Source organism: Ammospiza nelsoni, chromosome 20 (assembly GCF_027579445.1).
Source record: "Ammospiza nelsoni isolate bAmmNel1 chromosome 20, bAmmNel1.pri, whole genome shotgun sequence".
Lineage (NCBI taxonomy): Eukaryota > Metazoa > Chordata > Aves > Passeriformes > Passerellidae > Ammospiza > Ammospiza nelsoni.
The window spans coordinates 3,298,292-3,325,345 of NC_080652.1; the positions used below are offsets into that span (position 1 = coordinate 3,298,292).

General features: G+C 49.4%; 2 protein-coding genes across 4 annotated transcripts; both read left to right on the plus strand.

The window, feature by feature from the left end:
* Positions 1-759: 759 nt before the first annotated feature.
* On the plus strand, positions 760-4,381 carry ATP6V1G1 (ATPase H+ transporting V1 subunit G1). Its single transcript, XM_059486299.1, has 3 exons — positions 760-903; positions 2,753-2,853; positions 3,650-4,381. The coding sequence occupies exons 1-3, from the start codon at positions 822-824 to the stop codon at positions 3,821-3,823; spliced, it is 357 nt and encodes a 118-aa protein (XP_059342282.1). The 5' UTR covers positions 760-821; the 3' UTR covers positions 3,824-4,381.
* TMEM268 (transmembrane protein 268) lies at positions 4,370-27,038 on the plus strand. 3 transcript variants are annotated; one of them, XM_059486296.1, is made up of 10 exons: positions 4,370-4,535; positions 9,684-10,186; positions 12,959-13,249; positions 15,252-15,361; positions 17,849-17,956; positions 19,697-19,846; positions 20,785-20,895; positions 23,096-23,173; positions 24,181-24,366; positions 26,160-27,038. In XM_059486296.1, exons 3-10 carry the CDS (start codon positions 13,150-13,152, stop codon positions 26,313-26,315), a joined length of 999 nt encoding a protein of 332 aa, XP_059342279.1. In that variant the 5' UTR covers positions 4,370-4,535; positions 9,684-10,186; positions 12,959-13,149; the 3' UTR covers positions 26,316-27,038. The 3 variants fall into 3 exon arrangements, with proteins under 3 accessions (XP_059342279.1, XP_059342281.1, XP_059342280.1); XM_059486298.1 differs by lacking the exon at positions 17,849-17,956; XM_059486297.1 differs by lacking the exons at positions 4,370-4,535; positions 9,684-10,186 and adding an exon at positions 10,259-10,635.
* The last annotated feature ends 16 nt before the right edge of the window (positions 27,039-27,054 follow it).

The window sequence follows — 27,054 nt, forward strand, 5'->3', positions numbered from 1 at the left end:
CACTATAAATATGCATTTGATTCATTGTCTCCTGTCCCTTCCATCACGGGGGATGGAGGAGGCGGGCCGGCAGCCCCCCCGCCTCTCCCGGCAGCGATGAGTCACTGTCCTGGCTCAGAGGCTTCATCAGAGCGATATTATTTGACAATAATTGTAATTTATGCTCTGAAAGTGCCGGGGGACCTGCGTTCAGGGCTTTCAATGGCCCCTGGGATGTGATGGGTGAAGGTTGGGTGGGATGGGGGTGTTTGGGGGATGCTTGGGAGCCCCTGGCCAAGGATGTCCAGGATGGTTTTAAAGCCCTCAGAGCACCAGTGGCTCTGGTATCACACAGGTGGGTGACACCAGCAGTAGGGAGGAGATGCCACAGCCCAGGAGAGACCAAAGCATCCCTGGTGCCCTTGTCACTGCTCATCCAGGGGCTGCCGCAGTTTCAGCGATTAGAAAGCACGAAAGAAACCAAACCAAACCCCAGAAGCGCCTTCCTTCAGGGGTTTAAGTGGATTTTGGGCACCGAAGAGACTCAGGAGCGGGGCACGGAGAGGCCCAAACCAGCCTCGGCCGGGGTCTCCCCTCACAACCACGGGGCGTGGCCTGGCCTTATGGGGGCGGGGCCAAGCAGTACAGGGGCGTGGCTAAGGTAATACGAGTGTTAGTAGGCGTGGCCTAACGTCAGGGATGGAATTGTAGGCGGGGCTTACACCGCGCTCTATGGACTATCACTATGAGGGGGCGTGGCCGAAGGCGTGGCCTGAGCGATGTGGGCGTGGCCCGCGTAACGCAGTGACGCTGCCGCGGCCCGGCCGGACGAAGCGGCCGCCATGGCGAGCCAGTCGCAGGGGATTCAGCAGCTGCTGCAGGCCGAGAAACGCGCTGCGGAGAAGGTGGCCGAGGCCCGCAAGAGTGAGTACGGCACGGCCCGGCACGCCAGGCCCCGCCGCGGGGATATGGTGGCCAGAGAGCTCGGCCCGGCCCGGTCTGGCCTGGCGCGGCCGCTTCAGGCCTTGCGGCCCAGCGCTGAGGGCGGCGGGGATCCCCCAGCCCGGGTGTGCTCGGGGATCCCCCAGCCCTGCCCCGGGTGTGCTCAGGGATCCCCCAGCCCTGCCCCAGGGTGTGCTCAGGGATCCCCAGCCCTGCCCCGGGTGTGCTCAGGGATCCCCCAGCCCTGCCCCAGGGTGTGCTCAGGGATCCCCAGCCCTGCCCCTGTGTGCTCGGGGGTCTGTGGGACCCCAAGAAAGCAGCGCTGGAGGTTCCCCAGGAAGGCTCAGTGGCTCAGTGAGGGTCGGAGCCGCACCGGGACCCTCCTGGCAGAGCCCAGTTCAGGAGTTTGGGGGCTCCTGGCTCTCTGGAGGACATGGTCACCATAACCTGGCCTTGGGTTGGGGCTTGGCTGTGCCTCTCACTGTCCTTCTTGCCTTCAGGTGGTGAAAACAGTGTGTTTCAATATCAGTAATTAATAGAGCTAGTCTGTTTCCATATCAGTAATTAATAGAGCTGTTCATTCCTAATAGATCCAAGTTCGGTTCTCCTGTTGTGCAAGAGAAATTCTGGTTGCAAAGACCCCCAAATTTGCAAATCTTTTCTGCTTTAAACAAGTACATATGTATATCCCTGTTTATATGCCTGCTCTGGCTTGCAGTTCAACCCCCTGACAGTGTTGCAAGAGGAAGATTTTTGCAGTTCACTCCAGTGGTGATAATCTGAGAGGGAAGAATGTGGTGGGAAGTCCAGGAGGGGAAGTTGAGGCAATGGCCAGGACTGCTCTTGGTTTCACAGCCGGTCTGGCAAAACTAAGGTTTAATGCTCTTTCTATTGGGCTTTTTTTGGGGATCTCACAAAAGCTGCACACTCACGTGGATTGGGGCAATCCTAAACACAGGTACACACTTGGAGAATTTACTGGGAGAAGCCCTGCAGAGAGGAACTTGGAGGTTCTGGTGGGTGAGGGGCTGGACATGAGCCTGTAGTGCCTTCATGGCCTTTAGGGCCAGACACATCCCGGGCTGAGCCCAGCGTGGGCAGCAGGGCAGGGGGATTGTGCCCCTGTGCCCAGGTGAGACCCCACCTGCAGAGCTGCCCCAGCCCTGGCCAACACAGGGAGGAGCTGGAGCTGCTGCAGAGATCCAGAGGAGGCACCAGAGCTGCTACAAGGGCTGGAGCCAGGCTGGGAGAGCTGGAGGTGCTCACCTGGAGAAGAGAAGCTCCAGGGAGAGCTCAGAGCCCCTTCCAGAGCCTTAAAAAGAAAAGGAGGGAGAGAGACTTTTTATATGGAAAGTGACAGAGAGAGTGGGGTTAGGTGGGATATTGGGAATTAGGAATTCTCCCCTGGCAGGGTGGGCAGGCTCTGGCACAGGATGCCCAGAGCAGCTGTGGCTGCCCCTGGATCCAAGGCCAGGTTGGACGGGGCTGGGAGCACCTGGGACAGTGGGAGGTGTCCCTGCCATGGCAGGGGTGGGATGGGATGATCTCTAAGGTTCCTTCAGCCCAAACCAGTCTGGGACTCATCCTGTGACTAAGCCAGAGCTGATGTTGCCTGATATGTCCCCCTGCTCTCACTGCTCCGTGGTGGGAGCTCCTGGCTCAGTGACCTTGGCCATGGTTTGCTGGGCTCCTCCTGACATCAGCACACTCAGGGAGGAGCTTGGTTTGCTCCTGCAGAGGGAGCAGACACTGTGGTGGTGGCTGTGCATGAGGAAAACACACTCTCAATGTTTTCTCCTGTTTCTTTGCCTTGGTTTGTGCTGCGGAGCAGGGAAGAACCGGCGGCTGAAGCAGGCCAAGGAGGAGGCCCAGGCCGAGATCGAGCAGTACCGCCTGCAGAGGGAGAAGGAGTTCAAGGCCAAGGAGGCAGCGGTTGGTGTTCTCCATCACTCTCTTGTTTCCAGCCCCTGGGGCTGCCTTGCCCTGGCTGCACCCTCAGGGTGGAGTGAGTTACAGCAGAGCACTTCCCCAAGTGCCTTCCTGTGAGGCACAGCCACGTGTCCCAGAAAATCCCGTGGAAGTGGCTCAGGGCAGGGTGTGTTGGTCTCAACTGGCAGGGAAAGAGCTTAATGAGCTCCTGAGTGACAGCCTCCCAAAAGCTGCTGTGTGCAGCAGTGTCCAAAAGAGACTGAGCTCATTGCTCCTGTCACAGGCTCATTTCCTATGGTGCTGACATGGCAGAGACCACTTGCTGTGTCCCTGGTCACCAGAAGGGAAGGGTGAGATTTTTATAAAGTTTCTCCAAGGGTAGGAGCAATGGGATGGTGGGAATTGTGCTTGAAGTGACTCCTGGGTGTTACTTTTCTTGCACTCTCTAGTGCAGTTGTGCCCAGGGGTTCCAGCTGTCTGTACAGCAGGACCCGTATTTCGGGCATTCCTTAAAAACTCATGGGATAAATGGCAGGGAGTTGGAACAAGATAATCTTTAAGGTCCCCTCCAACCCAAACCATTTGATGATTCTATAAAAGAGGATAAAAGGCAGAGGGGCTAATGATGAAATATGTGGACAAGTTTAAGGTGAAATCTGAGCAAAAAAATGCAGCAGTACTTTATTTTATATTAACATTAACATTAATGTTCCCTCAAAAAAGATTAATGCGTGAGATGCTTCAGAAACAAAATACAGAGCTTGGCATGGTGATTCCTTTTTTCCTTTGCTGTTTGTAGGCCCTTGGCTCCCATGGCAGCTGCACCACTGAAGTGGAGAAGGAGACTCAGGAAAAGATGAGTGTAATCCAGCAGAACTTCCAGAAGAACCGGGAGGTGGTGATGTCCCAGCTGCTGTCCCTGGTGTGTGACATCAAACCCGAGATCCACGTGAATTACCGCATCAATGGCTAGTGCTGGCAGCAGGGAGCAGAGTCCTGGCACTGCTGGGAGTCCAGGCTGAGCTTCAGGTGCAATGTACAGCTCTTAGCCATACCTTCCCTGTCCTGCTTGTCCGTGTGTTAAATTATTTCAGTGAGCCCTTGGAGTTCTCTTAGTTTCTCTTTTGACATGGATTCAGAGCTTGTTGAAACATGAAGTGGCCATGTGTCAGATGTGTGCTGAGTTATTAAATAGATATTTTCCAGCTGGCACAGGAGTGATCCCTTTCCCTGGTGATAATATTCAATGAGAAGTTTCCCTCTGTGAAATAGAAAAGGGAGAGAGCTGCTGGCCTGTGTCAGTAATTGTTAAACCTGTATTCCTGTTGACCAAACTGCATTTCTCAGTGTGTTGTTAAACCTCTGCACAGGGGTTAAACCCTGTAAGAAGAATTCTCTGGCTGTACAAATCCTGGCTGAACATTTTCAGGTGCTTGAGTTTCTCTGTAATGAATCCTCTGTATATTCTGCTGTTAGCTTGAGGTACAAGTCTGGCACTATGACACCTGAAAGTAAAACACTTCACTCCAAAGCCTCTGCTCAGTCTGGTTCTTCCTGCTCACTTGTTCTGGGAATGCTGGCAGGTCTTGCTGGGCACCTTGCAAGTCTGGACTCTGCAGAGTGACCATCAAGTGTTGATAAAAGAAAGTTTAAGAGAGACAGCCAATATCTGAAGGTCACAGCAGGTAAGTTAAAACCCATTACAGAGCTCCTCCTCTTGGCTCCAGTCTGATGCTTTACCTGCCAGATCATTCTGAAAACCTTCAGGAACAAATGTTCTTGTGACCATTAGGGGAAATAAAATGGTGCCAGTTCATTGGAATAGTTTGATAGCCAGGTGCTGCACAGTAATTACCCTTCCCTGGGTCCAGTGCTGGTCACTGCGTGTTTATACCAAGGTCATCCTGAATCCTGCAGCATCCTGTGCCTGGGAACAGAGGGAAAGAAGAGTTCTGGAGTTGTCTGCATCACTTTCCAGCTCTTTAATCAAAGATACACACAAATAATTGAGAGGTTTAATTTGGTTTCTTCCTCTTACCAGCAGAATATTAAATGCAGCTTTCCTTTTTTGTTGAGTTCAAATTCCAGGCTTTTTGTGGAAAAGGGACCTCAGCATGTCCCTGATCTCGCCCAGGAGTTGTGCAGGTTGGGATCTTTGCAAGGAGCCTCCTGGATGCTGTTGTGTTCCTCAGACAGAACATCTTAATTTCCACAGCTCCTCAGTGAGGCATTGCAAAGCCTCTTGGACCTCTGGAATTGTGCTAGGGAGGGAAAAGAGCAGGATGGATGTGGATGTGAGACCTGCAGGCAGCTCTGGGGTCTCCTTGTCATATTTTATGGTAGTGCAATGTACTCCTGGAAGGATCTCTTCAGGAATTGAAGCTATTAAACGGGTTGTAAAATTCAAACAAACGCTTCTTGCAAGGTGAAATGTGCCAGGCTAGGAGAGAAGCCAGGTGGGTACAAGCAGAACAGGATCAAAGCAGTTTTAATCCATGTGCTGTAATGTGGAGAGGTGTTATGGCCTCATAAAAGGTTGCAGCCATGGTAATTTCACTGTGTCCTTTGGAGATGAGACATTTCTCCCTGTTGAGAGCAGGTGCTCAGGCTCCAGCAGGACACTCCTAAAGCCCTCCTTGCTCCAGGCTGTAATTAGCAATTTCATTCCCTCTCTTATCAGTAACAGACTGAGACTCTGTCCAGAAAAAATGAAGTGTGTGCTCCACTTTCTCATATTGCTTCATAAGTTTTCCTTGGTTAATGAGGACTTTTATTCTTCTTTAGAACAGAAGCAGGAGAAAAAGGGGGGAAAAAATTCACCATGATTATATCTCCTTGGCAAATGTGCTGTGAAGAAGCTCCCTTTAGAACATGCAGAAGTGTTAATGTCTTACAAGAATAATAATTTTCAATAATACTTCCCTGAAACTTAACTGTTGAGAGTGACTCCCAACTTTGCACTGAAGGAAGCATTTCCAATTACTGCTCTCCAGGAAGGCTGCCTTGGTTTGTGCAGTGATTTTATTTCCAGTTGAGATTCTTTCATCTTGCTCTGTGTGCCTAAGCCAGGCTGTGCCAGGGAAATGCTCTGCAGGAACAATCCTGACACAGGTATGGAGTGGGACATGCTGCTTCTTGCCCCTGAAATCTGATTTTTGGGGCATTTTGCAGGAAGTTTGAGGAGTAGGAGTGAAGCCCACAGCAGCTGTTAGAACAAATTTGTATCTGAATACTTCCTGCTGCTCTTCTACCCAGAGGAGTGTGGCTGCTCCATCCCTGGAAGTGTGCAGGGCTGGGTTGGATGGGCTTGGAGCAGCCTGGGATAGTGGGAGGTGTCCCTGCAGGCAGAGAGAAGGCAGGGTGATCTCTGAGGGTTCCTTCCAACCCAAACCACTCTGGGGGTTTGTGACAATCCGTCAGGACTGAGCCACAGCCTGCTTGTGTACCACAGAAAGAGCAGAAGCTGCTTTGGGCCCACACACCTCTGTGAGATTGCCTTGATCTGGGCTCCCATCCCTGGAAACAGCACCTGGCTCCTGCTCCTGGGGGCACTGCAGTGTGAGAGTGTCCAAAGGAGAGACACAGGGATGGGGAAGGCTCTGGAGGGGCTGTGAGGAGCAGCTGAGGGCTCTGGGGTTGCTCAGCTGGAGCAGAGTGAGGGCAGAGCTCCCCGGGGCTGCAGCTCCTCCCGAGGGGCAGCTCCCATCTCTGCTCTGGGCCAGGGACAGGAGCCAGGGCACGGCTGGGGCTGGGCCAGGGCAGCTCAGGCTGAGCTCAGGGCAAGGCTGTGCCCCCAGAGGGTGCTGGCACTGCCCAGGCTGCCCAGGGAATGGGCACGGCCCCGAGGCTGCCAGAGCTCCAGGAGCCTTTGGGCAGCGCTGCCAGGGGTGCCCAGGGTGGGGCTGCTGGGGGGGCTGGGCAGGGACGGGAGTGAGATTTGATGATCCTTGGTGTCCCTCCAGCTCAGGGTGTTCTCTGATCTTGTGATCTTATGAAATAAAGGAAGGAAATCACCTCTAACCCCAGCTCTGGGGCCCAGAGAGCTCTCATTAGTGGGGCAGCAATTCTGGCTGGCAGTGCTTTAGCAGGGGCTCCCCTGGCAGCTGCATTTGGGCACTTTCACAAGCAGGGTGAGGACATTTTCCTGCTGCTGGAGGTCCAGGGGCCCTTCCCCTCTCTGCCTGGAGCTGCCAGGCTGGCTGTGCTGGGTGGGAATTCAGGGTATTCCAGGGGCAAGCCCACATTTGGCAACCTTAAATTCCTCATTTTTCTGCTTTTGTGAGGTCAGTGCACAGTTCCTGATGATCTTCATTCAATCTGGAGCTGTTTTCATGGCAGATCCAGCCCAGTGAGCTGCTGGCAGTCCCTCCATCCCTTTCCTGCCATCCCCAGCTTTGAGCTCCTGTTGTTTTCTCCCACCCTGGAGCCCAGCTGACCTCAGAGCAGGCAGAATTTGGAGACCCTGCAGAAAATGCAGCAGTTCCTGGCCCATGGGAGGTATGAGCAGCAGGATGGGGTATCCCAGGTGCTGTCCTGCTGCTGTGGGGCAGGACCACCCTGCAGTGTCCCCTGGAGGTGACAGATGACTGTGTAAACATAATGCAGCTCCTCTCCCTTCTCTCTGCCTGCATTAAACCTGCTCTGTTTTCCCTTTTTGCTTCTTTTTTCCTCCTCTGGAATCTCTTTCCCCCTTTATCTCTCCTCACTAGCTCTTGCATTAATGCACAATAGGAAAGACAAGGCAAAAACCTGCGTGTCCCAGCTGAGGTCTTGGCTTTAAAGTCTTAAAGAAAATAATATTGAGAACTCTCCAGATCAATGTTCTGCTGAAAAAGTTTTCCCAAACTAATCCAAGGAAGGAGCACAGTGTAATGTTTCTTTGAGGTTGAAAGGAGAAAGTGCTAATTTCATGCAGAAAAGATTGTATCTTGGACTAGCATAGGAATAGAAAATAAATTGGTATTAAATTACATTCATCTGCCTCAAAATAATCTAATAAAACATCTTCTGGATCAATAGCTGAATCATTATCCCAGGCACATAGCAAGCTTTGCCTCTTTTAATTTGAGATTCAAGAAAAGAGGTTTTTGCATTACCATAGCAAAAAGAATAATACTTTAAGTCTTCATAAGAAAAAGGCAGAAGTAGGAAAAAAAAAAAAGATAAGAATCAGACTCAGTGCCTTAAGCAAGTGTCATTCTTCATTTGAAACTTGTAATTTATGGGTAGTGTAAAATAAATTTTTATATTTAATGACTGTCAATCTGTCAGCTTTGCTGACAAAAAAATCCAGCAACGCAGAGTGAAAGGACTTTGTGTGCAGGAAGGGAGGAGAAGGGCAAGACAAGGCTTTCAACAACTTTGTTCTCCTAATTAAGGCTCGCTAGGGAAAAAAATAGGAAAGAGATGGCACAGTTCTGCCCTGAAAATGCAGTTTCATCAAAAGAAAATGAGATGTGCCAATGTTGGCTGCAGTGTGCACAGTCCAAACAAGGCTGATGTGGAGAAAAACTGCAACCACATGCAGATTGTGGTCAAAAAAAAGCTGGAATCACAGGGATGTGGATTCCAAATACTGCAAAGGAGCTGAGTTTATCAAAACATGGAGTAAATACAGAGAGAACGTGGTCAGAATAGGCAAAAGCAGACTAAATGTGTGTGTCTGGTTATTTAAAGCATTGAGACACCAAATAGGTGCTGAAGAGTGACCTCAGAAATGACATGAAGGATGTGATAAAGGTGAGGTTATTCCTGAGGCTGGATGGGGGAGATGGGCACTGTCAGCCTGGGACAGTCCTCAAATTTCTATCTTGAAAAAGCAGATTTTTTCATTTCCCTGCAATCAGCCTCCCTGTAATATATTCATTAATGCAGCAGGTGGAACAGGGAGTACAATGTAAGTCCAGGGCACCAAGCTGGGAAGAGATACAAACAGTACAGAGCACTGAATCACAACTCCAAATGATCTTGATAAGTGGGAGAAATGATCTGAAACCAATAGCCTGAGCCTCCCTACAGGGAGGAGGAACTGAGGAAGGTGAAATCAAATACATCAGCTGGGAGCAATCCATGAGCAGCTGCACAGCACTGCAGGAATTTGGGAAAATGGGCTGGGGGGACCCCCCAGAGGCAGCAGATGTGGTAAAGGGAGGGTAAAGCCAGGCTGCACAGGGCTGGGAGCAGCCTGGGCTGGTGGAAGGTGGAATCAGATGGGATTTAAGGTCCTTCCAACCCAAACCATGCTGGCATTCCAGCCTCTGGTGATCCCAACACTCAAGTGAGCAGGAGTTTGCTGCTGGAGGTGCTGATGCCAAGACCTTTTGTGTCTTGCCAAGCAAGAGGGGCACAGAGGCTGTGCTTCAGTTTGTTATCCTCACTGCTTTCAAGTGATTGTCCCACAGGAATTTGCTTGGAGCATTTCCTGCAGAGAGCTGGCAGTGCTTGTGGCTTCTGGTGTTCCCTGTCAGCATCTCTGTGTGGGTGAGGAGCAAACCAAGCCAAAACTTTTGATGAGGAGCATTTGCAAAAGAACTCAAAGCTTCCCATGGCCCTGTCTTGGGTGGGGATTGGAGCTGGGCCTTGAGCTGGTGACAGATTTATGGGATTTTTCCCAGTGCCTGGATGGTGTTGCTAGTTTCCAGTGGAACAGGATCCCATGAGTGGCTCTGGAATTGTTGCCTGTGGAGCCACGTGATGGGCTGAACTCACAGCTCTGGAGCAGAACCCATCCCTCCAGAAGAGCAGCCTTTGCTCCAGGAAGTGCACACAGACACTGCAAGAGCTGATTTTTCATTTTCTTTCAACCTTCCTCCCCTGGATTTGCTTTGTTCCAGCCCTCCATGGATCCTGCAGCTTTTGGGCAGCTCTGACACCACAATTCTCAGGCCAAGGAATTTGGTTTTCATGGTGTCTCAGCATTGTCAGGCTAACAACTCCAGCATGTGCATCTGACTGTGCCTGAGCCTCCTGCTTTTCTTCTGGAGCCGCTGGAAGGGAAACTTTCTCCACATCAGCACAGCCTGGTCTGGGGAGGGCTACAGCTCCTGCCCTGCTGTCATCCCTGTTCCTGAGTGCTTTCCATGACCCTTTGGTGAACAGTGACCTCTTGTCAGCCTTGAGATCTGTATTTGCCTCTTCTGATGTCTCCAGCCCTTCTTGAAACACTCACAGGAACTGATGTGGTGCAACTGTGGGATTTGTAATTCCTGAATCCTGCCTGGCTGATCCTAGAGGAGGAGGAGGAGGAGGAAGGGGAGAGCCTCCTGTCTCTGCCACTCTTCAGCTCCTCACATTCCTCAGGCTCCAGCTCCAGCTCTGGACCCCCACCCTGCTGCAGGTGAGGAGGAGAATCTCCCCCTGGGGGTGTGCCTTTGGTGTGGGAACATTCTGGGGAAGCACAGAGGGTTAAACCCACATTTCTGAAAACCAGCATGGGAACACTTCTGGGGAAGCACAAAGGGTTAAACCCACATTTCTGAAAACCAGCATGGGAACACTTCTGGGGAAGCACAAAGGGTTAAACCCACATTTCTGAGCCAGCCACAGGCAGTCACATGCACCAGGGAGATTTTGCAAGTCCCTGCGTGCAGCTCAGGGTGAGAAGGGGGAGCCAGGGGCACAGGGCTGGGAAATCCCTGCTCCAGGAGGCACAGGGGACACAGGGACCTCACCCAGCACCTTCCTGCTTGGGGGTGGCACAATGTGGCACCTGTGCAGTGCACAGTGGGACAGTGGCACCTAAAGGACAGGGAGGAGGAGGAGGCTGAGCTGCATTCCCAGCACCAGGTAAGGCTCTGCTGGCTGCTCTGGGAATGAGGCAGAAGGACCTGCTGGGTGTTTCTCTGCTGTTTGGTGAGGGCTTGGAGGTGTCCAAAAAAGAAGGAAGTGAATTGACCAGAGGGGTGTTGGCATTGCATAAAGAAAAAGAAGAAATGTAGAGAACACAGAGCCTGGGAGCAGGAGAGGAGAGGCTGCTCCTCGAGGTGCCTCAGGAGGGATCAGAGAGAGCTTTGGGGGGATCCAATCCCCCAAATGGGCAGTTCTGCAGGGAAAGGCAACACAGCCAAACTGTGCTGCACTGAGAGGTAAAAACAAAGCTGCTTTGGCTGGGGAGCTCCCAGCATTTCCCTCCTGGGGATGGCTGGGCTGCTGCACCTCCACCGTCACCTCCTGTCCTCCAAAGCCCCCAAGTCCTCGTCATCTGAGCCAGAGAGCCTGGATTCATCTCCAAATGGATGTGCCAGCAGCAGCAATGGGGTGGTTGGTTCTAATCAGGTTTTACTTCAGTTTTTAATTTATTTTTTCTTTAGTTTCCTCTTTGTGTCTGTCCTCTGTGGGCTTTTCTGTCTTGATTTTACACTCCCTTCTGTTGGGTGGCAAAAGAGGGAAAGGAGTGAGAAAACCCAGTCTGATTTTGGTGCTGGGATGTGCCCTGTGACACGTGGTGCCCATGATCCCCATGGCAGAGCTGTACCCAGGGAACCTCTCCTCACCTGTGCAGGTGAAGAGCAGGTGCTGTGCCCATCCTGTGGGCACACACTCCCTGCTTGGATCCTTTAAGTTTTCAGGGATGCTTTAAGTTCAGACTCTTTAGGATCCTATAAGTTTCAGCTTTTTAAAGGAATTTTCAGCCCTTTGGGTTTTTTTTTCCCTTGTATTTCCATGTTTTCCCCTTGTATTTCCATGTTTTTCCCCTGTGTTTCCAAGGTTTTTTTCCCCTGTGTTTCCATGTCTTTCCCCTGTGTTTCCAAGGTTTTTTTCCCTTGTGTTTCCATGGTTTTTCCCCTCTGTGTTTCCATGTTTTCCTCCTGTGTTTCCATGGTATTTTCCATGTTGTTTTTCTTGCCTCCGTTTCCTTTCTGACATTCTTCAACCAGAAACTGTCCTGGCTTTGTGCAAGGGGGTAAATACAGCCACAACCATCAGAAAAAAATAGAAAAAAATTCAGAAACAAATCAATCCCCTTTGGAAAGGAGAGTGGGTGAGATCTGTGAGAGATTCCTCCCACCAGGAGACAGCAACAGGCTCCTGGTTTGAGCAGAGGTTAAATAGTGAGTGGTGGTTTTGGAGAGCTGGAGTGGAAGGTAATTGAAAAATAAACTCCAGAGTCTTCCAAGCGTTGAACAGCCACCCACAGGTGCTGGCAGGAGGTCAGAGAGCTGTGTCAGCAGGGGAAAAACACCTGGAAAACCTTGGGCACTGAGTGTGCTGGGAGAACTTCCAGAGGAGAGGGGAGGGGAAAGGAAAGTAGAGAAGAAGAAGGAAAAGAGAGGAGAGGAGAATGGAAAAGAGAAGGGAAAGGAAAAGAGAGGAGGAAGGAGAAGAGAAGAGAAGAGAAGAGAAGAGAAGAGAAGAGAAGAGAAGAGAAGAGAAGAGAAGAGAAGAGAAGAGAAGAGAAGAGAAGAGAAGAGAAGAGAAGAGAAGAGAAGAGAAGAGAAGAGAAGAGAAGAGAAGAGAAGAGAAGAGAAGAGAAGAGAAGAGAGAAAAAGATAGAAGAAAGGAAAAGAGAGGAGAGAAAAAGAGAGGAGAAAGGAAAGGAAAGCAGAGAAGAGGGGAAGGGAAATCAGAGGAGAGGGGAAGGGAAAACAGAGGTGAAGAACAAGGAAAAGAGAGGAGAGAGAAAAGAGAGGAGATGGGAGAGGAAAGCAGAGAAGGGAAGGGAAAGCAGAGACCCTCAAAGGCTTCACTGCTGTGGGTGGGAGCTCCTGCTTGACTCTGCCTTCAGCAGATGCATTTTTCTGCCTCATCTGCACTTCTCCCCTCCTGTGGTGAGGATCTGTCCCTGTGTCATTTCCAGGGAGGGGCATTTCCACCAGCTCCAGGTCCTTCTGAAGGTGATGGCAAAGAGGCTTGGCAAGGAGAAACCCTGCCTGTTCCTTGCTAATTGCTTGCAAAATGTGAATGCTGATGGATGTCAGGATAATTTAAGGAATGTTTAAGGATAACTTTTCCACCTCTCATCAAAAACCAAACATAAAAAGTGAATCAGTGTGTACTGAGCTCACACTGGCCAACACCAGGTGCTGACATCCCCCAGGAGCAGAGTCTCTGTTGTTATCCTTTATTTGCTGTCTCTGCAAGATTTGGGATGTTCTTTTTCTCTTTTCAGGGCTAAAAAATGCCTCGTGGCTCATGGGAAGCAGGAAGGCAGCAGTGGGAGTGAGGGTTTCACAATCTGCTCCCCACTCAGCTGCTGTGGGGCTGCTTGGTGTTTCCCAGCAGGGAGAGAGAGAAAAATGCTGAATTAGAGAGAGAAATGCTGAATTTCTGACCAGAAAACACAGGAGACACACCTTCAGCATGGCCCAGAAAAGTCAGACTGGTGGAACTGAGAAAAATGGGTCCTCCCTCCTGTACAGCAAGAATGATCTCAAGGAAGGAGCCCCGCAGTGGGTGCCAGGTAAGGGAGTAGCTCATTGCTAAAGGGAGAGGCAGATCTGAGCTCAGTGTCCTTAAAATAACCACTGACAGATTTTACCAAAGATGCTCTTTAACAGCATCTCACTTGTGAAGGTACCAAAACACTGTGGATGTTTCAGCAGTTTGGGAAGGGGATGGAGATGCTTCGAGGTTTTTTTTTAATGCCTGATATGCAGTAATGAACAAATCAACCTATAGACAAGCAGCCCCTACAAGGCCTTTCCTTTTGACCTTTGAAGCTGATAGATCTTTGGGAAAATTGACCTGTGCTGGGGGCAGCAGGGCAGGGGGATTGTGCCCCTGTGCCCAGGTGAGACCCCACCTGCAGAGCTGCCCCAGCCCAGGCCCAGCACAGGGAGGAGCTGGAGCTGCTGCAGAGATCCAGAGGAGGCTCCAGGGGGATCAGGGGATGGAGCAGCTCTGCTGGGAGGAGAGGCTGGGACAGCTGGGATTGTGCACCTGGAGAGGAGAAGCTTTGGGGGGACCTCAGGGTGGACTTGCAGGGCCTGAAGGGGCTTCAGGAAAGATGGAGAGAGACTGTCCAAGGGCCTGGAGTGCCAGGACAATGAGGAATGGCTTTAAACTGACAGAGAGTGGGTTTAGATTGGATATTGGGAAAGAATTTCCCCTGTGAGGGTATGAGGCCCTGGCACAGGGTGCCCAGAGCAGCTGGGGCTGGCCCTGGATCTCTGGAAGTGTCCAAAGCCAGGCTGGACAGGCCTTGGAGCCCTCTGGCAGAGCCATGGATTGCTGTTCACTCACACCCCCCACACCCTCCAGCAGAGCCTCATGTTTGCTCTCAGTGTCCCCTGGGGAAGGAAATTAGGGTGAAACCTTTCAGTGAAGCAGGATCTCAGCCACTTCCTCAGGCCCAAACTCTTCCTCTCTCTGCAGCACAGCTTGTGTAAGCTCTAGGTGGGTGCCAGATGGGCTGCCTGGAGATCACAGCTCTCCTGTGCTGCTCCTCAAATCTAGGACAGGCTGTCCTCACACTCTTTAGGCTCCTGACTTGAGTCTAGGATGCATCTGTGATCCTGCCCTGAGCTGACACTGGAAGAGCCTTGAGCAGAGCCACACTTGCAGCCACGCTGCTGGGGGGCCTGGGGGTGCTCCAGGACTGCCCTGCCACATTCCCAAGCAAAGGGATTGCTGGAAAGCGCTTGAATTCATTGCTCTAGTTGGTTTTTATGGTGATGGGGGTCTCCAAGAGGGCAGTGAGCCTCAGCACCACCGAGCAGCCTGAGCCCATTGTCCCTCCATGTGGTGGTGAAGCAGCAGGCCAAAGGCCTCCAGACCAAATCCTGACTCGAGCCAAGAGAAACCATCAGAAAGCCAAAACTGTTTTTTGAGAAATCCAAAGCTGGTTTGTCTACAGCTCCAGGGGCTTCCAGATGGCCATGGCCATGGTAAGGGCACCACAGGTTGCCCAGCCTGGCACTGGGTTCTTGTGCCCAGGGAGGGAGCGGGGCACAAGAACCCAAATCCTGGTTCTAACACATCCCTGGGAGTTCTCTTGGCAATTCCAAGAAAACCCACCAGCAATGTGTTAGAACCTGCTCCATCCAATTCCAAAACTCGTTTTCCCTGAGAAAGATCTCTAAGAGTGTGGAAAACAAGTTGTTTGAGTCAGGGTTTGGTTTGTAGGCCTTTGGCCTGCTTTTGACCTCCACACTTCCAGTCAGGGGTTGCTGAGGCAGAACATGGTTGGGCTGCTGATCAGAGCATCTGTTATCTCATGTTATCTCTGGCTGCTCACTCCTGGGATGTTTTTTGGGGTTTCCTCCCTTTCTGCAGTCTGTTTCCTTCCAGAGGGTTTCAGGCTGCTTGCAGAGCTCCTTAGCAATGGCCAAGGAGGAGATTCTGGATCAGTTTAAGTCACACTAGGGTGGTTTGTGTTCTCAGGCTCCCTTTTGCCAGGAGCTGCCTGGCTGTGGGATAAAGCTCCCCGGTGATGTGCTCATGGCTCTTTTGGGCTCTTGCAGAACCCCCCCAAGGCCAGGTGCTGCTGGTGCTCAGCATGGACAACACCTGCCCCAGCTCCTCCTTTGACATGGACCTTTGTGCTGACAAACTGCAGTCCCTTGGCATCCAGGTGAGCTCCCCTGGGAGTTAATTCCAGCTGGATTTGCAAAATTTGCATTTACACCCACGGCCCAGATGGCTTTGGGGTTTTTTTTTGGTTTGAGATTTGCTTGTTTCAGCCCAACTTCAGTCTATTCCCTGTGGGCTGGAAGTCAACTGGGATGAACTTGGCTTAAATCTCTGTGAAGAAACTCTTTGAAGATAGTTTGGAGTGAATTTTGCTTAAAATTCACTCTGATAGGGCAGAACATCCCTGGGACATCTGCCTTGTCTTGTCCTTCATCACAAAAAGGCATTTTCTTCCCTTGTGACTGTCCCTGCCCTTCCCAGGCAGGTTTTACTCACTGCAGCTGAGGCAGGAACACAATTTTGGGTCTGTGGCAGCTCTGTGGGTGGGATTGGAGATGCTCCCTGTGGGAGGCAGCTCTGGGACGCACATTTGGGGTTGCAGAGCCCCACGAGGAGTTGTAGTGAAATGTGAGAAATGAATTTGCAGAAAATTTACACATAAAATTTATACATGCTATATAAAGCTTCTATCAAACTTTAAAAATGTTCCATAAATTCATTTCTCACAGTGAAACAGCAGGCCAAAGGCCTACAAACCAAATCCTGACTCGAGCCAACAAACCATGAGAAAGCTGACAGCTCTTGGTGAGAACAGAGTCCTGCAGCAGAGAAAAACAACTTGTTTGCCCTGAGAAAGAGCTCTAGGACTGTGGAAAAAAACCTGCTTTCCCTGAGAAAGAGCTCTAGGGCTCTGATAAACATGAGCCACTTGTATAAACTGTTTTTACACTGTTAGATAGAAAAATGAAAACTATCTCTCACAAACAACTTTTCCTGCACGTACACTCTGAAGGTTTGAGTGACCAATCAATACAGAATAACAATTTGTTACTGACCACTTGGGAGTAGACAGGGGATGTTCTTAAAAAACCCTATAAAAGGGGATGTGAGAAATAAACTGGGATGGATCCTCTTTTTTTGCACCATACAACGTGTCCTGCATTGTTGGGAAAGATGAAAGTTTGACAAGAAAGTCTCACAGCTATGTGTGCTTGGCAGCAAGATCTCTGAATGTAGAACCTGAGAGCAGAATAGAGATGGAAGCAAGTTTTAATATAGAAGAATAACAGATGTCTAAATTAAGAATTGCTGAGCCAGTCTTAGTGGACAACTAAAAAAGCAAAGGTTAATTTGAGCTGGAAGGAGATTTTATGACTAGAGCAAAGGATATATATTGACCACAAACAAAAAAGATGTTTTTACCAAGTAGAAATAGGTCTCAGGAAAAGCAGAAAGATACCACAGGCAAACAAACATGTAGATGTGACAAATAGAAAAATGTCATTTCAGTGGCCTCCAGCTGGATAATAATTAGCATTGGTGCCATGATTCACAGAAGGCTGATCAATCTCTTTATTATATATCTCATTATTAAGGAACCCATTGCTTTTATAGACAGTTATGATACACCTGGACCCAATTGCTCCTCCAATCCAAACACCATCACCACTGGCTAATTAAGAAACCACCCTTTGGTAAACAAAGCTCCATAACACATTCCACATGTGCACAACAACAGGTGAGGCAAGTGGAGATAAGAATTGTTTCTCATTCTTTTCTCTGATCTTCTCACAGCCTTTCCCAGAAAGGCCTGGGAGAGCTGTGCTGCTCTCTGTGGCCAGAGAGCTGCTGCCACAGAAAAAAGGTCTAAAAATTTTTCACTGCAAGAAAAGAGAAGAACAACTTTAGCCTTAAACTCTACCATGCTAACTCATGTGGCTGGATAATATTGACTGTAATATGGTAATGATAGTTATGATAGGCTATAGGTAATAGTAAAAGTATTGTATATGATGGTGGTTGATTAGCATGTATTAAGATGCTCAGCAAAGAAAAAAATATATAATTTTCTTTATATAATACATATATATTTTTCCTAATATATAATTTCCTTTATGTTAAAACATAATATAAATATAAAATATAATATAAAATATTATTTTAATTCAGAACCAAAGGGGCTTCAGTCTTGCATAAAGCTGTAGCTGCCAACTTTACCACAACCCATGGCTGCTGTAAAATACAATAAACAGCATTTTGTATATAATAAACAGCATTTTGAAGAGCTGTAATATACAGTAAACAGCATTTGTAAGAGCTGTAATATACAATAAACAGAATTTTGTATACGACAAACAGCATTTTGTATGCAATAAACAGCATCTTGAAGAGCTGTAATATATAATAAACAGCCTTTTGAAGAGCTGTAATATACAATAAACAAAATTTTGTATACAATAAGCAGCATTTTGTAGACAATAAACAACATTTTGAAGAGCTGCCTGATGTCCCCCATCTCTCATCTCAGGCTCTTACACAACATCCTTCTTTACTGAGCCCCAGCACCCAGGAGCTTTGCCCAGCTGGCTCTGCTGGGGCTGGAGCCCACCCTGGAGGCTGGCTGTGGTTCTGTGTCTGTTCCTGGCAGGTGCCAATGGATCCATGGAGAAGGCTGGTCCAGGAGGGAGTGCTGAGCCCCCAAGTGAGGCGGTACCTGTTCTACAGCTCCAGGGGCTGCCAGATTGCCATGGCCATGGTGAGGGCACTGCGGGCTGCCCAGCCTGGCACCCGGGTTCTTGTGCCCAGGGAGGGAGCAGGGCTGGGCAGCAAATCTTGGTTCTGACACGTTCCTGGTGGGTTCTCTTGGCAATTCCAGTCTTGGGACTTCTGCTGGTCAGGATGACCCCAAAATGCATTAGAAAATCTCTTTTCCCAGCCCAGCAGTTGAAGAAGGAGTCAGAACTCCTCTATTCTCATTCTCAAGGTTGTTTATTGTTTCTTATCTATAAAATTCTTTCTCTGGCCTGTCGAGGTCCATTCAGCAGGTCAAACAGAGGCACACTGACTGCCCTCAGGGTGGTGTTATCTTTTTATACTAAAACTACGTGTACATTATTTACCATAACTTTCCAATACCCATCACTTATGTTAGACAGTGAGCTTCTACCTTAAACCAATCCAAAAGTGTCACCACCACAGCAGAAGATGGAGGCCAAGAAGAAGAAGGAGAAAGCCTGGACATGCCCAGATTTCTCCATCTTGCCTCCTGAACCCCCATTCTAAAAACCCCAGTAAATCCACTTTTCACCCTGTGACAAGCTAACTATCATTCTACTTAGACTTTTGTGGCTTGCAGATCCTCATATAAGGTTGGTAATTTTTTCCATGGGTCATAATCAAAGTCACAGGTGTCTTGGGCTCTGTGCCAGGGGCTCGAGCAGTTCAGGACAGCCAGAGGGATGTCCTGAATTCCGACATTCCAGCTCAAAGAATTGCTGCAGATGGAGGGCAGGGCCTCTCTCCACCCTGTTAGTGAAGTCCCACCAAAGTCTGGTGTCTTGTCTCCACCCAGGCTGTCCATGGGTGACCAGCACTTGCTGAGGTGACAGCACCTACAATAGGCTTGGTTTAGAACTTGATTTTAAAGACCTGAAGGCATTCTGGTCCTGATGTTAATTTAGACAAACAAATCAGTCAACTTTTGGTCTTGTCTTCTGGTGAAAGAAACTTCTTCAGAGACCCAACCACGAGCATCTGCTGTGAGGCTGGTGCTTTGCAGTGTGCTGAGGGTGTGATCAAACCCAAATATTATTTATTTATTTATTTGTTTGTTTGTTTGTTTGTTTGTTTATTTGTTTGTTTGTTTTGATAGCCATTATGCAAATCTCTTTTCACTGATACTGGGAATGTTCAATGTTCAGTTTTGAGGGGTTTGGTGCACCTGAATTTTGTCATTATGAGATGATGCCATGCCCTACATGTCACACCTGCTCCTAGGCAATCTCCTGCCCAAATCCATCCTCTCTGAGGTGAAGGAATCCATTTTTCCCTGACTTTAACCCAGCCCTTTAACCCTATGTCAGTGCCCCCTGGTTGAGCATTACTGTAATGGAGTGGTGTCTGCACCACCTTGAAATAGGAACTTTCTAAATCCAGGCACTCTGAGAATTATTATCAATATGCCTCAGTGAGTGCATTCCTCATCTAAATGGAAGAACTCAGCTGAAATCCTTCCTGGGGATGAATCATCATTAATAATTCACTCTTTGTCTTTGGTGAGTGGTGATTTTTTAAAATAAACTAGAGCTCACTCAGTCCTTCCAATCCTTTCTTTGCTCTATTTATTATTGGAAAGAAATTTTGTCCTTTCTCACCCCGTGAAAAATCTCATGGGACCTAATTTGTAAGGGAGAAAGAATTGCTATTTCCTTCTTGCTGTGACTTTTCTCACTTTCATGGGTTCGTGACTCTCACCAGCCTCTTTATTTTCCCCCAGGTATTCTACATCTCTCTCTGGACAAACCTTTACTCCACCCTCCAGCTGTGTTCCCTGGGCCACTCCTGGGGGGCTGGCGTGCTGGTGACACTGGTGACCCTGGCTCTCACTGTCCTGGTGATCCTGGTCATTGATGGGCACCACAGGAAGGTGAGAGGAGGCTCCTGGAGTGGGAATGTGGAGAGAGGGGAGTAGGATTCCTCCTGCTGGGGCATTTCCTGGCTGCAGGCAGAGAATACAATGATCCAGGGAGGAGGGAACAATTTTACAGCACTCAGGGAAGGCAAGGGATGTTCTGCAGCCAAAGGAGGGGATGGAATGCTTGAGAGGGAAGGGTTGGAGCTGCTCAGGCTGGCTCAGACCTCCTGCTGGTGGAGAGCAGAGGGTTAGAGAATCTCAGCCTGGTTTGGGTTGGAAGGGACCCTAAATCCCACCCAGTGCCACCCCTGCCATGGCAGGGACACCTCCCACTGTCCCAGGTGCTCCCAGCCCTGTCCAGCCTGGCCTTGGGCACTGCCAGGGATCCAGGGGCAGCCACAGCTGCTCTGGGCACCCTGTGCCAGGGCCTGCCCACCCTGCCAGGGAACAATTCCCAATTCCCAATATCCCATCCAGCCCTGCCCTCTGGCAGTGGGAGCCATTCCCTGTGTCCTGTCCCTCCATCCCTTGTCCCCAGTCCCTCTCCAGCTTTCCTGGATCTTCTTTGAGCACTGAGAGGCCCCAACAGGGTTACCCTGCAGAGCAACCCTTGCAGAGCTGCTCCCAGCTCCTGCCCTGCTCCTGGTGATTCCTCCTTGCATTCCCTGCTGCCTCTGGCATCACTGGCACCATTTCTTTGGCTGAAGAATGAGATTGAAAAATCTTGATTCAAAATCCAGAGGGGGATATGGAGCAAATTATTCTTCCAAGAGGAGACCAGGCAAATGTGGGGGTTCAGAGGTTCGGGAAAGGAGATTGCTGGGGGGTGGAAGGGAGAACATGACATGGAAATCAACCCCACTGTTCTCCTTTCAGAGCTGCAGTATTTGGGATTATCCAGCTGCAGTTTTGCTGTGGATTGTGTTATTTTTCCTTGCATTCTTTAACAGCTAAATGTGAACACAGATGTGAGGCTGGCAGCTGTCAATGAAATCTTTATCAAACACAGCATAATCCTGGGGATTACAGATGTCCTGGATGGACCACACAACATCCTGCAAGTATCCTTGGTGGAAATTGCTCAGGGAATTAGTGGAAATTGGTCAGATCCCTCCTGGATAAATTCCTCCTGCTGGAAACAATTATTATTGATGCTGTGATCCAGAGGATGGCATTCCTAGGATCTGCTTTGTTTCCTATGGGGAGAGTATGAGGAATTGGGATGTTTTTATTTCTTCTGTGAGTGGGGATTGAGATATGCCCAAAAGTGATTGGAAATAATGAGTCTAAAGGATTAAAGTGGGATTCATTAGTGCAGACAATTGTTCCTAAAAATGTGTTATAATTATGTGCCACTGATGATTCTGCCTATAGGCAGAGGGATAGCAAAGTTCCTATGGCAAAAAACCCCAAAAAACCCAAAAACCAAACCAAAAAAACCAAACAAAAACTGAAAAACTGCTAAAAAAAAAAAAAAAACAAAAAAAACAAAAAAAAAAAAAAACAAGAGGGAGAAAACCAAACAGTCCCCCAAAAATTCTAACATGGAGAAAAACAAAACCTTGGGCTCATTTGCTCCTTTTCAGAGAGGATTTTTCTGCACTAGACAGGGATTTAGGGGAATGAAGAGAGTTTTAAGGCTCCAAGAAGGTGTTGAAGGAAGGTGAAAGAGACACAGAGAGAGGCTTAAAATACAAATGGAGAGAGAAGCCAGAGTGAAGCAGAGAAGGGGACAGGGAACACTGCAGGAGGGAAAAGTCATTCAGGAGGAGGAGAAAACTCTGAAAAACCTGAATTCCACATTTGCAAACCTGAATTCCACGTTTGCAAACCTGAATACAACATTTATTCAGGACAGCATGGTCCATTAGAAGACTAATCCAGGGAGCCTTCACCCCGACCTACCTGTCCCAAAACTGCCTGAGAGCAGCAAATAACCCAGAGATTTACAATGGCTCTGTCTGCTCCAATGTCAGATCCATTTTAACCCTCTGGATTTTGCATTTTTCCTGCATCCCTGTGCTGCTGGCAGGTGCAGCAGATGCACAAGGACATAGCTCTGGCTGCCTCAGCTGGCAGGACTCACATCCCCAACACGCTGCTCTTGGAAAATTCTACTCAAAAGTGTCCCATGACCAGCACTAAGAATGGGCAATTTTGTGAAAAATCAGTGGAGTGAATCCCTAGAAACAAAGGAGAGACAGCAGGAAGGGGTTTAGGGCAGCTGAGGGTGTGGGGTCACTGAGATGAGCGATGGAAATGACCCTGGCTCATCCCAGGCTGCAGGGGCTGAGGGAGGAGGACTGGCTGCTCTCTGCTTCCCCTTTAGCTTGGGGTTTTGTCTTAGCCCAGACCAGCCTGGCTTCAAACCAGCCACTGGTTTAAAGTGTGGAATTCAGGTTTACAAATGGGGAATTTGGGTTTTTCAGGGTTTCCTCCTCCTCATGTTGTAAGAGCCGAAATGAGGGATGTGGGACTCCAGGGGCTCTCCAAAATGCAGTTTATTCCATCCAAGAGGTTACAGCAGCCCAGGGTGGTGGGTGACAGAGCTGTGCCCACAGCTGTCAGCTCCAGCTGCAGGCAGGCCTGGAGACCCTTTGGGTTTGGTTACAATGCATTATAGACTTTTCTTTGCTGAGCATCTTCATACAGCAGAACCAATCTATACCTTAACTATTATCTATAGCCCATCATAACTACTGTAATTACCATGTTCATGTTACTGCTCTCCAATCACTAAAAGTCAGTACATTACAGTTTAAGCTAGAAGTTGTTTTTCAGTTTTCTTGCAGTGGAAAATTCTGAGATCTTTTTTCTACTTGCAACTTTGCTGACTTGTTTGCCTGTGCTCTCTTTCTGCTTGGTACAAACATCTTCTTGTTTGGGGTGGGTTTATCCTTTGCTCTAAGCCATAAAAACCCCTTTTAACTAACACACCCTTTGCCTCCTTGGTTATCCAGTGAGACTGGCTCAGCAATTATTTTCTTCTATCTCAAAACTTGCTTCCATCTCTATTCCTTCATCAGACTCAACATTTTAAAATCTTTCTGCTAAGCACACACATCTGTGAGACTTTCTTGTCAAACTTTCATCCTTCCTAACATCATGGCTTCAAACCAGCCACTGGGCTGTGTTATTTGGGTCCTGGCTGTCCCGAGGGCATCACCTGCCCCAGCTCTGCTCCCTGGGAGCCCAGCCCAGCATCCACAGGGATGGGAGGGGAGGCATGGAGAGATTCCTTCCTTAACCAGCCCCTCCCAGCTGTGCTTTGTGCACTTCAGCCCCCAGCCCTGCCTCCAGGCCCTGGCAGCCCACATCACTCACCTGCAGGGGACACAGGTAAGGGACACTGGGGACAGCCTGGGGACACGGGCAGCTCCTGCCCCAAGCCCGCATTGGGGGCGGTGGAGCTGAGCAAGGACAGAGAAGTGGCCCAGGTCCCCTTGTGGCCAGCGGTGCTGGCACACTGTCCCCACAGGGGGTGACACCGAGTCACTGCTGGCCTGCAGGTGGCCCTGGGGACCTGCCCACCCTGTCCCTGCCTCCTCGGGCTTGTTTTGGCCTGGGATGGAGATGGGCAAGGACAAATGAGTGTTTGAGTACCCTGGGAACTGGACAGACTGGGAGGTGAATGAAGTGCACCTGTCCCTGCCCAGTTCAGCAGGAATTTGTCCAGACCCCATGGAATGTACGTGTCTGGATAATTAACAGTGCAGCTTTAATGACAGAAAGTCATTAGGAATGAAAGGCAAATTTTGGAAGCATGTGGCAACACCTTGGAACAGCTGCCACCTTGAGCTGTCCTCCTGGAAAAAGTGGGATAGCCTGGAGGAGCAGGAATTGCTGCATTGAGTTAATTATATAAAAAATTTGTCCTCTTGGCCTTCAGAAAATGTTTTGCTCTCTGTGGGTGAGTAAATATCCAATGAACTGCTTTTGTGGGGTGAGAGCCCTGAAATCTCCAGGCTGCTCATCTCCCTGGAAGCTTCAGCCCAGGGAGGGACAGCAATTCCTGGATTCACACAGGGGATGAGAGAACTCTGTTTTTAAAGACAGGATTCTCCATGCCAGGCTGTGTCCATGGTGCTGGGAGCAGCCACTGTCACTGAGGGCAGCCAGGCCATGGCAGGGACACCCAGCTCCAAGTGCTGGGCATGGGAAACTCCAGGAGTGAAAAATGTGCAAAACAAGAGAAAATTGTACCTTTTAAACTCTGTCCTCAGGACACCACTGCTGCCTGGGATGGGAAATCCTAGGACTTAAATCCATGGTACCTTATAAAGGCTCTCCACAGGACAACACTGCTACCTGCCTTTGGAGAGCCCCAAAATCTCCTTCTCTTGCAGGCAGGCTTGAGGCACAGGCTGAACAAGCTCTGGGTGGTCATGGACGTGGCAGCTCAGCCCGAGCTGGGGGTGGAGGAGGAGGCTCCATGTGAAGAATCCCCTCTTTTATCCAGAGAGGTGACCCTGAATAAAGATCCTGTGACCTGCAGTGAGCTCCTGCACCTCATCCCCGAGGGCCCACCCCAGGTGAGGAGAAATATCCCCTTTATAGAGGCACCAAATCACCCCTGAGGCACCTCAGCTCCAAAACTCATCCCAGCCAGGGGGACACCACCTTTTCCTCCAGCAGAAGCACCTGGAAGCCCACACAGACCTTCTCCAGCCCTGGTGCTGCCAGGAGGAGAAGAAAGCCTGAATTCCACATTTGTAAACCTGAGTTCAAAGCTGTCTGAGCAGCTGGGGATAATCCTTGAGGGACTCATGGATTGGGCTTTTCCTTGCTGGTCCCAAGGGTCCTGTTTGGGAGAAAACCTCCCCCCAGGGACCTGATGGCCCTGCCAAGGCTGAGCTGAGCCATGGATGAGCCCAGCCTTTGTTTCCCCTCCATGGAAAGTGCCTTCAAAGACTTGTGCCACGCTGAGCCACAAATGTGCCCTGATTCCTGCTCAGCACGGATGGGATGATTTTGATTTATTTTCCTGTCACTAAGTGAATTCAGGGCAGGCGACATCCCTGCAGCTCTCTGGCTGTCTAGAGGCCAAAACAAGCCCGAGGAGGCAGGGACAGGGTGGGCAGGTCCCCAGGGCCACCTGCAGGCCAGCAGTGACTCGGTGTCACCCCCTGTGGGGACAGTGTGCCAGCACCGCTGGCCACAAGGGGACCTGGGCCACTTCTCTGTCCTTGCTCAGCTCCACCGCCCCCAATGCGGGCTTGGGGCAGGAGCTGCCCGTGTCCCCAGGCTGTCCCCAGTGTCCCTTACCTGTGTCCCCTGCAGGTGAGTGATGTGGGCTGCCAGGGCCTGGAGGCAGGGCTGGGGGCTGAAGTGCACAAAGCACAGCTGGGAGGGGCTGGTTAAGGAAGGAATCTCTCCATGCCTCCCCTCCCATCCCTGTGGATGCTGGGCTGGGCTCCCAGGGAGCAGAGCTGGGGCAGGTGATGCCCTCGGGACAGCCAGGACCCAAATAACACAGCCCAGGTTCGGTTTTAATCCAGGTTTAAAACCAGTGGCTGGTCTGAAGCCAGGAGGAGGAGGAAACCCTGAAAAAAATCTGAATTCCACATGTGTAAACCAACCAATGGTTGGTTTAAAACCAGTGGCTGGTTTGAAGTCAGGAGGAGGAGGAAACCCTGAAAAATATTAATTCCCCACTTGTAAACCTGAATTCCCCATTTGCGAACCTGAATTCCACATTTTAAATCAGTGGCTGGTTTGAAGGCAGGTTTAATACGAGAGGCTGGTTTGAAGGCAGGAGGAGGAAATCCTGAAAAACCTGAATTCCACATTTGTAAACTTGAATTCCATGTTTTAAACCAGTGGCTGGTTTGAAGTCAGGAGGAGGAGGAAGAAACCCTGAAAAACCTGAATTCCACATTTGTGAACCTGAATTGCACATTTTAAACGAATGGCTGGTTTAAAACCAGTGGCTGGTTTGAAGCCAGGTTTAAAACCAGTGTCTGCTTTTGGAGTTACGAGGAGGGGGAAACCCTGAAAATCCCGAATTCCACATTTGTGAACCTGAATTCCGGTTTGAAGCCTGGTTTAAAACAAGGGGCTTGTTTGAAGCCATGAGGAGGAGGAAACCCTGAAAAACCTGAATTCTACATTTTAAACCAGTGGCTGGTTTGAAGTCAGGCTGGTCTGGGCTAAGACAAAACCCCAAGCTAAAGGGGAAGCAGAGAGCAGCCAGTCCTCCTCCCTCAGCCCCTGCAGCCTGGGATGAGCCAGGGTCATTTCCATCGCTCATCTCAGTGACCCCACACCAAATAAACCACGGGGCAGAGTGACACAGCTGCTCTAACAGATCTCTTGTTCCCTGCAGGCCATGGCCCAGCAGCTCCTGGTGCTGTTCAGCGCGTGCTACGTGCGGCTCCTGGTGACGGGCCGGCTGCCTCGGGCCAGCTCAGGGGGACACCTGGGCCACAGCAGCATCCCCTGCCTCTGCCAGTTCATCCAGAGCACGCTGCTCTGCTCCTGAGCCAGGAATGACATACGTCACCCTGCTCTTCTAAGCCTTCTGATGCTTACATTCTTGTAATGGAGTTTCTCATGCACTGTCACCATGATATTTTCTGACAAATCCTTTTGCCAGGATTTTCCTCTTGAGAAGCCTCAGAAAAGAAATGTAAACAATAATTTTCTGATTGCTTGGATTGGGGTCTGGAGGTTGCTTCCCAACAGGTGCATCTTTGATTGAAGGATTGTGAGAATTGTTTTTAATTAATGGCCAATCCCAGTCCAGTTGTGACAAGACTCTGGTCAGTCACAGATTATTATTATCCATTCTTTTATAGCCTTCTGATGTCTTCTTTATCTTTAGTATAGTTTTAGTAGATAATTTTCTTTTAATATAATATATATAATAAAATAATAAATCAGCCTTCTGAGAACATGGAGTGAGATCCTCATCTCTCACCTCATCCTGAAGACCCTCACAAACTCAACAAGGAATGTCACCCTGTTCTTTTAACTTCTTCTAAGCCTTCTCAAATTTAAATTTTTGTAATGGAGTTTCTCATGCATTTTTATGTAAATCATGATGGTTTTTGTATTCTTTTCTAGAAAAGGAGAAATTTGATAGACTGTTAGTTTAACCAGGGCCATTAGAGAAGTAACAGTTTCATCCTCCAATTCAGGGTCACTTTTGAAAGTCTATATATATCAAAGTCAAGAAATAAACTTTCTTCTTTTTACCTTAGAAGTTTCAGCGTGCATGG

Coding starts and splice junctions, on each gene's coding strand:
- ATP6V1G1 (XM_059486299.1), top strand. CDS start 822: ATGGCGAGCCAGTCGCAGGGGATTCAGCAGCTGCTGCAGGCCGAGAAA. Junction 904..2,752: donor GGTGGCCGAGGCCCGCAAGA/GTGAGTACGGCA, acceptor GCTGCGGAGCAG/GGAAGAACCGGCGGCTGAAG. Junction 2,854..3,649: donor TCAAGGCCAAGGAGGCAGCG/GTTGGTGTTCTC, acceptor TGCTGTTTGTAG/GCCCTTGGCTCCCATGGCAG.
- TMEM268 (XM_059486296.1), top strand. CDS start 13,150: ATGGCCCAGAAAAGTCAGACTGGTGGAACTGAGAAAAATGGGTCCTCC. Junction 15,362..17,848: donor TGCAGTCCCTTGGCATCCAG/GTGAGCTCCCCT, acceptor TGTTCCTGGCAG/GTGCCAATGGATCCATGGAG. Junction 17,957..19,696: donor GCCAGATTGCCATGGCCATG/GTGAGGGCACTG, acceptor ATTTTCCCCCAG/GTATTCTACATCTCTCTCTG.